The sequence below is a fragment of the Planococcus citri genome, chromosome 2, assembly GCF_950023065.1.
Source record: "Planococcus citri chromosome 2, ihPlaCitr1.1, whole genome shotgun sequence".
Taxonomy (NCBI): Eukaryota; Metazoa; Arthropoda; class Insecta; order Hemiptera; family Pseudococcidae; genus Planococcus; species Planococcus citri.
The window spans coordinates 64,024,750-64,037,502 of record NC_088678.1 but is presented as its reverse complement, the minus strand read 5'-3'; the positions used below and the strand labels follow the sequence as shown (position 1 = coordinate 64,037,502).

Genomic DNA, 12,753 nt, shown 5'->3' with positions numbered 1-12,753 from the left:
AAATTTTTTCTCCAGGTGGGTCATTTTTAAAAACTCAAAAAACTCTTCAAAATGTGTTTTTTGTGTCATAGCACCGCCAATTTAAAAAAATACTCTTAACGAAGTTCTGAAGCTTTGCACGTGAACCTAAAACAACTGTAGAAGATGCAAAATTTCTTCAAAAAGCTCATTTTGGGCCCATGAGCACCTCCCCACCCAATTTTGGGTCTGAAAAATGTTGGCAATATGGGTGTCGTTTTCATATAAATCGAACCCCCTGAACACGAATATGAAGTTGGATTTACAATTGGACTCTTCCAAAGGCCCCATTTGGGAGGGTACTAGGGTGGTTCTTGACTACATGGCAAAAAAAAAATGTGCAATTTTTTCCACGCCCAACCTCTAAAGTGGTAACCTCTGGTAAGAAGATAATTCCCAATTTTTTATTTTTTCTATTTTCAAAAAAATTGGGTCTGCGGTGGGTCCCTCAATTTTCAAAACTACATTTTAAAAAATCCTAATTTAAAGAAAAATGTTCAAAATTTCAAAATTTTGAGTTCCATCATCTCTGAACGATCCCTTTTGAGTAAAATAGACTCTCATGACGATTTTAACCCCCTCCCATGAAAACCAAGCTGACCTCCTCCCCCCCCCCCGAGGAGCTGAAATTCGTAATTTATGCGGGATGTCCTGAAATTAGTTGTTTTTGGCCTTTACTCCTCCCAACCCACAAAGGTGTGTCCTTTGGTGGAAAAATTATTCCCTATTTTTTATTTTTTACATTTTTCGAAAAATTCGCGCTGCGGTGGGTCCCTCAATTTATAAAAATGGGAGGGGGTTAAAATCGTAATGAGAGTCTATTTTACTCAAAAGGGACCCGTTGAGAGATGATGGAATGGAATCGCCCGTTCGCTCAAAAATCAAATAAGTGAAAAAAAATCACAAAAATCAACTTCAAATTCGTTCAAAATTTGAGCAGACGATTGCAATTTAGTCAATTAAATTTCATGTACCTAATCGATCGTGCATGATTTTATCGAATTGTATTCATCTCCTTACAATTTTTGTATAGAAAAAGTTCAATTCTCCTAAAAGTATTCAACACAAATTTTTTTCAGTGTTTTTTAGGTTTTTCCAAAATTTATTTTCCTGGAATTTTTTTTGACCATTGTTTTCACCTCCTTTTAAGAATTTCGTTCGCGAACGATTCGTTCGAAAAAAATCGAAATTTTCAAGCACAAAAATTTGAAATTTTTAGATGAAAAAAAACCTAAATTCTCTTCTATTAAAATTTTCTATGTTTCTCCAAAATTCATTTTCCAGGAATTTATTTCACCAGTATCTCACAAATTCATCCAAATCGCAGCCTTTGACTTCTATTTGTATTGGACAAATCATTGCAGAAAAAAAATCCCCAAAACACCATTTTGAAAGATGGGAACGAGACAGAGAGCATCAAAAATGACAAATCAACCACCTCAGCCAATTCAAGCAACAAGCAAACCCATTCAAAAAAGCCGAAAATCCGCCACAAACTATCAAAGTCTTACCTTATTATCTCAAATTCTCCACATGACCATTAGCTCTATACGGCACGTATCTGGTCGCCTTCGTCCCGGACGGCGTCGACGTCGACGTACTGGGCGACTGACTCAGGTACAAATTAATCTCGTCGTTTTCGTCGCTATAAATATAACACTCTTCAGTCGCCGTCCTGCAAGGCACCACGTTCGTCGGATCATTCGGATCTTCCCCGTTATGGAAAAAGGACACCTTGCGAAAATTATGATCCACGTACGAATCGAGCAACTTCAATATCTGCACGAATTTCGGCCTATGAGAAGCGTGCCATCTCCAGCAGCACCTCATCAATGGCCTGAGCACTTCGTGAGCGTTAGCCGGTACATCTAGAATCTGCCCAGATTGCACGTACTTGATGACTTCTTCGTTGGTTCTCGGATGATAGGGCATTTGAGCCAGCGTCGTGATTTCCCACAGTACCACACCGTAACTCCAAACATCCGAGTTACTCGTAAATATACCATCTCTGATGCTTTCCGGCGCCATCCAACGAATCGGCAGCGTGCCTTTGTCGCCTTTACGGTAGTAATCCGTTTCGTAGATATCTCTAGCTAAACCGAAATCTCCTATTTTGATAATTCGATTACCGGAAACCATACAATTTCGGGCGGCTAGATCCCTGTGTACGAATTTCTTCGCTTCGAGGAACGCCATGCCGTCGGCTATTTCAGCGGCCATTTTTAATATCACTTGAGCCGGCATTGTTTTCGAATCGTCGGTTAGTTCGGCACCGTGCCGAAGCAAGAATGATTTCAAATCGCCCATTTCCATCAGTTCCATTATCACGTAGACCGGAGTACCTTTGGAAATAACGCCGATCAGTTTAACGATATGGAACGCTTTATGGAACTCTTTCATTAGCGTGGCTTCTTTCAAGAAGATCATGTTATCTTCGTCGCTCACAGCTGTAACAGTTTTGACAGCGCATCGGGTGTTATCCGGTTGCAGGATACCTTCGTGAACCGACCCGAACGTACCTCTGCCTAGTTGCTTGACCAAAGTCAGATGTTCTCTGGCCACTTCCCAGTGATCTTCAACGTAGACCGGTTCGTATCTAGGGTTAACCGATGCGAAAAGTATACGATTCTTGCTAATCTGCAGTCTCCAGTAGTACAGGAAGGCGATCAGTATGCACATTATCACCATCACGATCACCACCGAGCTGACGATAATTGACATGTACTGTTTACTTTGCTCTTCGATGGTGAACGTAGTCGTGACCGGGTACCCTTCGCCGGCCAAAGAGACAGCTCGCAGCCTGAGCTGATAATGACCCGAAGATAGGTTTTCAATGGCGTACGAACCGTTCGCATCGTGGAACTGATTGGTGGTGATGCAGTTTTCGATGAACTTGGAGTTTTCCACGTCTGTGCTTCGGTACTCGAGGATGTAGCTATGGACGTAGCTATTGACTGTGTTCGGTTCTTCCCAGCTTACGTTAGCTGTATGATTATTGGGTGCGACTCTTATCTTGCTCTTGTCGACTTGATCAGCCTGAGAGCTTCGACCAGTTCTGACTGATAAGAAGGTATACCTGCTGCATGGATCTTTAACCTGCGGATGGGTATCTTGGCAAGCGGATATCAGCAGAATGTACTCGCTGAAGTGTTTCAAATTGGCGATACTGGTTTCGGTAGAGTTTGCGTTCACGCTGACTCGAAACTGAACGTATTTACCTTCGAGGTTCGTCTCGTTAGGACTCGGTTTCACTTTAGGAACGTTGTACTGATCCATTGGAAACTGACTAGGAGCCGTTTTAGTCATCGTATTGGTATCCATCGGTTTTCGTTCCTGTAACGTGCTCAATTTCTGGAAATTCGAATTCATAACCGAGTAAATGAAAGCGTCGCAGGCGATCAATTCATCGTTCGTGATGGCAGGATCGATTTCGTTCACGTGATCGAAGCTATTACAGTATTCGAACTTGGTCTGCTCGGTTTCCTGCGTAATGTTTTTCACCTTGTTGCATTTTTTCTTGCATCTGGCATCTTTGAGTTGTTTCTCTTGCTCGGCCGATAGAGGAGTAACGTACATTGGCTCGGTCGTCGTAGGAAAGCTCGGTTTCGAAGCGAAAGCTTCGTTCTTCTGCATTCGATACAGGCAGTAATCACGTTGTTTTAGATCTTCGGTCACGTCGTTCTGCCAATACCCTTCGATGATATAGTGAGTAATCACACCGTGCGGATGAAACGGTGGTTTCCACGAAACCGTCACCTCTGATTCGGTTACGTTGACTGTACGGAATTCCAAAGGAGTCGATGGCTGATCCGGTAACGTTTGGACTTTCTTGATCGACGTGGTACCGATGGACGAAGATAACGTAGTATAACTTCGAACGAAATAGAAATACTCTACGTAAGGTTCGAGTCTGGTAATCAGCATGTATAATGTTCCATTGCTGAACGTAGAACCATCGTAGTTGTTCACTCTCCACTGACTTTCGCATTCAGAGAACGAATCGTGGGTCGATTCGTTCGTCTGGAACTCGCTGGCTTCTTTGTAGAACACCATGAACCGGCCGATATTCTCGGTAGACGTATTGGGAGCCAAATGCAAAGCTAAAATCACACTATGAGCAGTACGACTTTCTACGGTCACGTTCATAGCTGTCGGATTGCAAATACTCTGATATCCGTTCGACTCCCGACTCACTTCCAAATTGGTGAAAGGTAGTTGTAAATTAGCCTCGCGACCCATACGTTCGATTTCAGTCAAACACAGCTTCGGATTAAAGTGGAAGAAGACCTTTCCTCTGGGTATCTGCAAACCAGCTCCATTCGGTCTCTTATCCCAGTCCCATAACTCTTGCAGATTCTTATTATCTTTCACCGTCAGCGAATACCGATTCTCATCAGCTTGCGAACCGTTGAACGGGTTGCCCTCGATGAGACGTAGATTGCGAAAAAAATTCAACGAAATCAGCGCGTGCGAATGGATCACCTCCAGACGACCGTCGATCTCTTCGATCATGCCGAGGTTCTCCTCCAGAGCTTCTTCGATACCGCGATGATAACTGCCCTGGATACCGTCGATGATCAGCGATCCTTTGATTCGTGTGCATGACTGGAGACGTTTCGATTCGCTGACTAAGGTGATACGGTACCGGTCAGGATAGTTGGTGTCTTTGGCCGGATAGCATTCCTTGAAACACGAGGCGCCTTCGCAGGGGATGCAAGTGGTGTTGTCGTGGTTCTTACGATATCTGCTGGGACATTCGCTGATGCACGAGTTGTTGAAAGTGAAGTAATTATAGCCGCCTGGGTTGTCTTTGGTTGGTTTGACTTTCTGCGTTCGGCATTGCTCTTGCGTTATGCAATTACGTTGCAGATACACGTACCTGAAGACAAAAAAACAAACGAGAGATGTAAGAATCACTTTATCATAATGGTAGCAAATTAACAAATAATCTAAGAGTAAAATCACAAGTCAGAAAAAATTATGTCAATCTCGAAATGACGAAGGAAAACTCACGCTAGAGCTGTACCTCTTGACTAATAAAAATCTCCATGGTTATTTTGTTCACAATTCAAAAAACAGCCTGAGTCTTCTATATTTCAGTTTTCGAACTAAATTTTTTCCCAAAGTATAAATTGAAATGTTCTTGTGTTTAGTTTTAAAAAGTTAAGCTACGAGTATTTTGAAACTTTATGGCAATTTTTGGGCAACAAAATGAGAATTTTTGCAATAATTTTTTGTGAAAAATTTCTTCAATGAAAATGTTTTTTTTTTTTAAAAAAAAAAACGATTTTTCAGAATTTTTTGAAAAAAAAATTTTAGCAACTTTGTTAAAAAAACAACAATTTTATTCTGCTGTCAATTTTTGAGAAATCGAGAATTTTTGCAAACAGCGACATTCTGACAATTCTGGCGAAAATGTGAGGTTCTTTGGAATTTGGAATATGCAGTTAAAAGTGACACTTTTACTAAACAGTTTTGCTGAAAATGCAAAAATGTTTGTCATTTTTGAAAGAGCGAAAAAGAACTTTTTGGAAATTTTTGCAAACAAGCTAAACTTTTGAACAGTTTTTGAAATTTTAGAAAAACACTAAAAAGCAAAATTTTTCAACAATTTTGCTAGAAAACGATGGTTTTTGTGGATTTTTCGCAAAAAGCAAACCTTCCACAATTTTATGAAAATGCAAGACATTTTGGTTAATATTATAGTGACAAGAACTGATATTTTTTCGCAATTTTTGTAAAAAAAAAAGCGAGATTAACTCGTTGAACAGGTCGAGTATAATACACAACTCGATTTTTAGCTGCCCAACGTCATATTCACGCCTTCTGGAGCAAATTCAAAATTCTGGACAAATTGAAAAATCGCGCTGGAGGCTCCAGAATGGCTGGAAATGGTGAAATTTGGATTCGGGTAATTAGTATTAGTTTTGGGACCTATTTTGACCATTTTTACTGATCAAGTATGTACTTTAAATTGAAAAAAACATAAATCGCCAAAAACAGTCAATTTTGAATTTTCAAAAATTCGCCAAAAATCGAAAAATGAACATGGGCAGCTGGAAATTTGGTTTTGGGAGTTTTAGACTATGCTCTTTCCAAAAATCGCGGTCCCATTCAAATCGGAGTGTGACACCTCAAGAGGTTCCCTTGTTAGCAATTTTGCTAGAAAGTAAAAGTTTTTGTTCATTTTTTACAAAAAGCAAGCCTTATGACAATTTAAGGAAAAATTGTGACTTTTTGGCAATTATTGGCGAAAAATGATAATTCTCAGTAATTTTTGAGGAAAAAGTGGGACTTCATGCGATTTTTCAGTAATTTTCTGCAAAAAGCAAGATTTTGACAAGTTTTAGCAAAGAGTCAGATTTTATGGGCGTTATTACGAAAAAAGTGTGACACTTGATAATTCTAGAAAAAGTAAGACTTTCTAACAAACTTTTTCAAAAAAAAAATGACAATTTTTGTCAAAAATGAAAAAAACAAGACAAACAAAATTGGCAAATAAAATGATACTGTTTGACAATTTTTTTGTCAAAAAATGAGTCTTTTTTCAACGTTTAATTTTTTGGTTAAAAAAAGGCGACTTCTGATTCATTTTTAGAAACTTTGGGTAGTTTTATAAAAAATTTGAGACTTTAAGGAATTTTTCGCGAAAAATCAGTCATTTTTAATCATTTTTAGCAAAAAACGAGGCATCTTGGTTTTTACAAAAATCGAGATTTTTTGCAATTTCAGGCAGAAAACGAGAATAGAAGCAGCGCATATTTTCACAAATTATTCCCTTATTGAAATTTTTTTCTTTTTCAAAACGTATGAAATGAATTTCTAAAAATTTGCAAAAGAAAAAAAATCGGTCAAGTCCCCTTTTTGAGGAAAATTTCAAATCATGGGTATGATGTTTTTTGCTCAAACTTAATAATCAAAATACATAATTTTAGCAATTCGATGATTTTTTTTCGAAGTCTTCAACATTCAGATTTAATGAACGCTCTAAATCTTGGAAATTAACCAAATTTCTTCAAAATTCTTAAAAGTCAGTCACAATTGGCAAGAATTTATCAATTTTTTTTCCAGTTTGTAAAGTCCACAAAATTATGAAAATATCAGAAATTGGTCATTAATTTTTTTGAGTCCCTTTTACCCACATTCTGTCTCTGTTTCTGAATTAAGCTTTTTTGCTGGACCTTAAAATTTGATTTTTCCACTCGATTTGCGCACATAAAATTGAAACAAACCCCACTTTTTGCTAATTCGTGACCAGTGAGTAATAGAATAATGAGCTCTTTTAGCCCAATGAACCAATTTTAAAACGTCGGAGAAAGTTTCGCAGTGGGCTCGATTTGACGACTCTTTCAGACTATTTTTCTAATTTTGGGTCACTGACTTCAAAGAAGACCTTCGTTTTCAACGCTGGGCTTCCAAAAAACATCAAAAAAGAGAGATTGAAAAATTTCAAAATTCGAATAAAATATGAAGATACGAATCAGTCAAGATTTACTTAAATACTCCATTTTGGTAATTTTTGACCACCACTCGAAAAGTTATACTTGATTTTCCTCATTTTCCGCTTTGATCTTAGTTTTCGTAGAAAATTTTTTTGGTTTGCCTGGTGGTCTCTGCTTCCTTTGATCTTACATCGATTCAAGTTTCTACTTATTCGTTTTCCTTTTCTGTGCCCCCTCTTGTACTCCCCTCACCCTATTCATTTCTTCATCATTCCTCCTCTTTATTAAACTCATTTGAAATATTAACATCGTCTTTCAAGTACGCACTACTCGTCTATTTTTTTTTCAAATTTACATTTGACGTCAAATACCTATCAGTTATTCCCTCGTGGTTTTTCAAAATCGCAATTCATAATCAACCGCGATAATGAATCTGACGTAACATCAAAGTCAAAAAAATTTCCCTAATTGGTTTACTTACCCACTGATGGAAAAATACGCGAATAAGATAATACGCTCGAATATTCGTACACCACTCGCTTCGACATCGAACGAAGGCTAATGTACATAAAACAGTAAACAGCCAAATAGTATACTCGAAAAAATTAAATTTAAAAAACAACAGTAACAGTTCAACAGGTGTGTGGAAGAACGAAGAAGCAAGAGACGTACACAAAAAAGAAGTTATTATCTGAAATTAAGCAAATTGCGAGCTCGTATGAAAATCGGCACGTGCCAGGTGATAAAAATTTTTTATGATCGGAACCAAACCGTACCCAGTAGCGAAATAAGATATTAACGCCCGTTAATCTGTCAGCATAATACCTATATTCGGAGGAAGGGATAAGAGAATTACATACATAATGTGCGCTTATTTTTTATGTACTTTGTAATAGACAGGTAGAGAGGTAAAAACGTAAACGAGTAATTGTAGGAAAATTATCGCGTTTTCGATGGCGATGGCGAAGTGAAGAACAAGGAGGAAGAAAGGAAATCATGATCGTAAAAATAACTGCCAAACAGTGGCGCGGTAATAATACTGATTTTCAAAGAGAGAGACAGAGCGAGAGAGAGATATCCTTGAGGGAATTATACGTCTATTGTATTGAATAAACATTTTACGCAGACAGGCATTGCTGGCAGTAGGTAGAGATTGACGGAGAGAACAGGAGTATTTTGAAGAATAATTTCGTGATGTTGATTTTTGGTTAGTTATCCACTTTAACAGACCCCCGGCTGTGAAATGAGAGAATTATGTACGTAATTGAAAATTCATTCGGAAGGTGTAAGTGTAAGTGTATGAATGATAATATACTTAGGTACCATTTTTAATGTGCAACTTGTCTTTAATCGTTCATGACGATGATGACTTTGTTTTTTGACCTTGCCCATGCCCGGGCGAACTCTTTGCTTTTAATTTATTGAAAACATGTCGGTGATATGACGTGACTGAGTAGTACCCAGAGATAAGAATTCGCTTGGGTTTAGACACAGAAAATTGAAAATGAGGAAGAAGAGAGAAAGAGGTAACTTTGACGCCAATGTTGATGATTCAAATCACTTTTTCGAGGAAGAAAAATTTCGAAATCAACTAATAATGCAATAAGTAGGTAACCAGAAATCCCTTTGAAATCATTTCAATATTCGTATTTTTTTAAAAAGGGTTTCGAACAAATTTTTATTTTTCGTCAAAAAAAAATGTTGAATTGATGAGGAAAGTGTCAGGGTACTGCGTACTGATTGCAGCCCAACAATTGCCTTCCAATTTTCGAATGCTATATTCTCATAGTCAAGCTCAAGCTGGGAAACTTGAGATAATTATTCAAAATATACCTAAAGCCATTCACCATTGATACATTCAAAATCATCAACAGAGGCAAACAATTTTACAATTTAAAATGCCTCCAATTTTTTTTTTTTAAATCGTTGAAACTCTCATTTTCCTAACAAACCAGAATGCACAATAATGCAGATGAAAAATTTATCGGAAATTTTTGAAAAAATAAAGTAGTAATTGAAAAATGACTTATGAAAGAGAAATGTATAAAAATGCAATATTATGGACATCGAATTGAATTTGACCGAAAATAACCTCGCTAAGCTGGAGGAGGAGGAGAAGGTGCACTTCTAAAATTGAAAAAAAAATGTAGAATGGATATCGAATGTTGGGATTTAAGGACGTTGATTACAATTTTATCAGCCATTTGCCCCCGAAAACGAAAAAAAAAATTTCAGTGTGTGGAAGAGGATCTACAAAATTCAAAATTTTTGAAAAATACTATGTCAGCATCGATCTTTCTATAAGTTTTTAACGAGACGCTGGTTTCAATTTGCAGTCAAATGGTCTTCAAAATGGCATTCTGCGCATTTAAATAACAGAATTTTCATACTCAAAATGCATTTTTTTGGATATTTTCAAATTTTGCACCTCCTCTTTGAGGCTTATTTGGGAGTATGGAGTGAATGGTCTTCAAAAAATGAATTCCGAGTCCGCAAAAAACCGAATTTTGAACCTCCTCTTTGGGGCTCATATTGGAGTTAGCAAAAAATGGTCTTCAAAAATGAATTCTGCGAATTTCAAAATTCTTATCATCAAAATTAAACCAAACCCAATTAATCAGAAATTAACAACAAAAAAATACTCAAATCTCAAAAAATTCATTCAAATTTTCGAGAAAAAAATTGAACTGAATTCCAAAATAAAATCTGAACTAAATTTATAAATACACTGAAAAATCTATTTCAAAAATGACAAAAAAAAAAGGAATTTGCATCAACAATTTTTAAAATTCATAAAAAAATATTAATTTGAAATTTTGAAAAAAAAATCCAAAATTGGTACAAATCGCTGTCAAAGCCAAATAATTGAAAAAAATCTCCCATTTTGAACGAAGATTGCAAAAAAGTCTTGTTTTTTGGTAAAATTGTTCAAAGATCTTGCATTATCAGAGAGTGGGGTGAATTTTAACCTCAAGAGTTTTGACCAGTAGGTTGAATGATTTTCAGAAAATTGCCTAAAATTGCAAAAAAAAAGTGTCGTTCTTTTACCTAAAAAATGCAAAAAATTCTCACTTTTCAAAAAAAAATACGAAAAAGTGTCATTTTTTTTGCCAATAATTCCCAAAATTGCCACTTTGCTTTTTGAATAAATTCTTGCAAATTCTAAAGATTTTCACTTTTTTCCAAAAATTATCAAAAACCTCGCTTATTTTTCAAAAATTGCTGAAAAGTACAATTTTTTGCCAATAAAGTTTCATTTTTTGCTAAAATTGTCATTCTTGCCTTTTGCCAAAAATTTTCCACCTTTTTATACGTTTATAGAAACCATTATTAAATGTACAATATACGAGTTTAATAAATCAGCTTTTTTAAATTTTTCGTTTATTGGAATAATTGAGGAGTCGGCCTGCAAAGTGACCTAACTGCAAAAAAATGATTTTTGAGATAGCAACGCTATCTGATAGTTTAGGACATGCCCTACAAAAGGAATATATCACCTTCATCCAGTTTCACTCGTAACACCCCTTCCCCCCTTGAAAATGATAAAATTAAAAGCATGGCCTGCAAAGTGACCTTATTTTTACGATTTTCCGAAAATGTGTTTCATAGGGTACTGTTTGTTGAAATCAAAATTAATTTTAACCCCTTCTGAAGAAATTCAAAAATTTTGGAGACATCGAAAATCGCACTGGAGGCTCCAGAGTGATTCGAAATGGTAAAATCGTAAGTTGAGAATAAGCCACAACTCCAGTTTTAGCTACCCAGCTTCCTGTACAAATAAAAAATCTTGAATGAATGAATAAATCTTTGCTTTCATAAAAAATAACATACGCAATGAAAAACCGGAGAAAATTGCGTACATATCACTAAAAAACAAAAAAAACGTATGTGCGGCCTGCAAAGTGACCTAACTGCAGCATTTTTCATTTTTGTTGCACCCTGTAGCGAACCCGTGTTCATATTTTTCAGAAACGAAAAGGTGATTAAGTGAGTGAGGGTTGACCATTTCGATTCCCGAAAACAGATTTCGAAAATGTGACTTCATTTTCCTAGGACACGTTTTTCTCATTTATCTCGAAATCAATTTTTTGCAGTTAGGTCACTTTGCAGGCCGACTCCTCAATTCGGTTAATAGAATAGCAACCACTCCACATTAATAATATGGTACAAAAAAAAATGCAGGTATTCAGAATGAACTCGAAAAAATCAGCCTCCAACCTAAGCAGAGGAAGATGACTCATCATAAAATTGCAAGAAAATTCATTCGAAATCACCAGGTAGGTAGAGGTATGTACCTACTTGGTAAAGATAAATTTTCGATTTCAAAATGATGGCTCGACACTTCGAATTTCAATCACAGTTTTACAATTTCCTGTTCATTCTCCTCAACCCCTCCCCCCTCCACATATTCAATCCAAGTTCAACTAATGTTAGAATGTGGGCCTTTAGAGTTCGCCAACTTCGGATTGCCTTTCCCTCTTCACCCACTAATGAGAGAGTCAAGATGGAAATTCTAGTGATTACTTAATTGGACCATCAAAAGAAACTTGTAACAAAAAAGAATTGAAGGAAATTTGAGGATCCAGCTTCCCTGGATCTCCGGATTCCAATACTCAAAAATTCAGAAAAAAAGTTTAAATTACACATTTGTACATTAAAATGGATTTCCAAAAAAGAAACCGAAGAATTTTTGATTAAATTCAGTGGAGACCTTTATACAGTAGCTTAGAAAAAATTTAAGCTCCAGAGATGCCCCTGGAGGGAAGATATGGGTCCTCAAACAGGACAAATTTTCGAAAAAATCGTGTTTTTTCGCTCTAGCCCTTACTCGACCTGTTTTGGACAAAATGGGTCAGTTCCAAAAGACAGTATTTGAAATTCTGCGTAAAGCAAATCGCTTATTCTAGCGTAAATTCTTACGATTCAGTTTCAAAAAATCTAAAAAAATTGTAAGTTTTTTTTTGACTATTAACCTCGATTTTTTGAAAATGGCAACAATGGCCAAAAAATTGGAATCACTGAGTTCAAACATATTTGAAGAGGAAAAATTTTCAAAACACGAATCAAATTAATCGGGTTCCTTGATGTTTGGAATATTTTTTCCAGGAATCTCTTTTGACCCAATTTCATGTAAGTTGATCAAATTTCCAAAAACAGAAAACCTGACAAATTGTTCATCATTCAGAAAATTTAGGCCAACGATCGACTTATTAAACCCCACCCCCTTCCTGAAACTGATACGCACCATCTTTTACTACATTCCATCGATTCCCTCAGACTAATCCAATGCATC

At 36.6% G+C, this 12,753-nt stretch overlaps 1 protein-coding gene across 6 annotated transcripts in view; it reads right to left on the bottom strand.

Annotated features, from left to right (window-relative positions):
- Positions 1 to 12,753, bottom strand: part of LOC135837009 (insulin receptor-like) — a 438,237-nt gene that overhangs the window by 10,788 nt on the left and 414,696 nt on the right. For all 6 annotated transcript variants that reach the window (XM_065352122.1, XM_065352124.1, XM_065352125.1 and 3 more), the window contains one exon: positions 1,530 to 4,897. In XM_065352122.1, coding sequence (XP_065208194.1) covers positions 1,534 to 4,897 — 3,364 coding nt within the window. In that variant the 3' untranslated portion in view covers positions 1,530 to 1,533. The remainder of the gene's footprint in view (positions 1 to 1,529; positions 4,898 to 12,753) is intronic.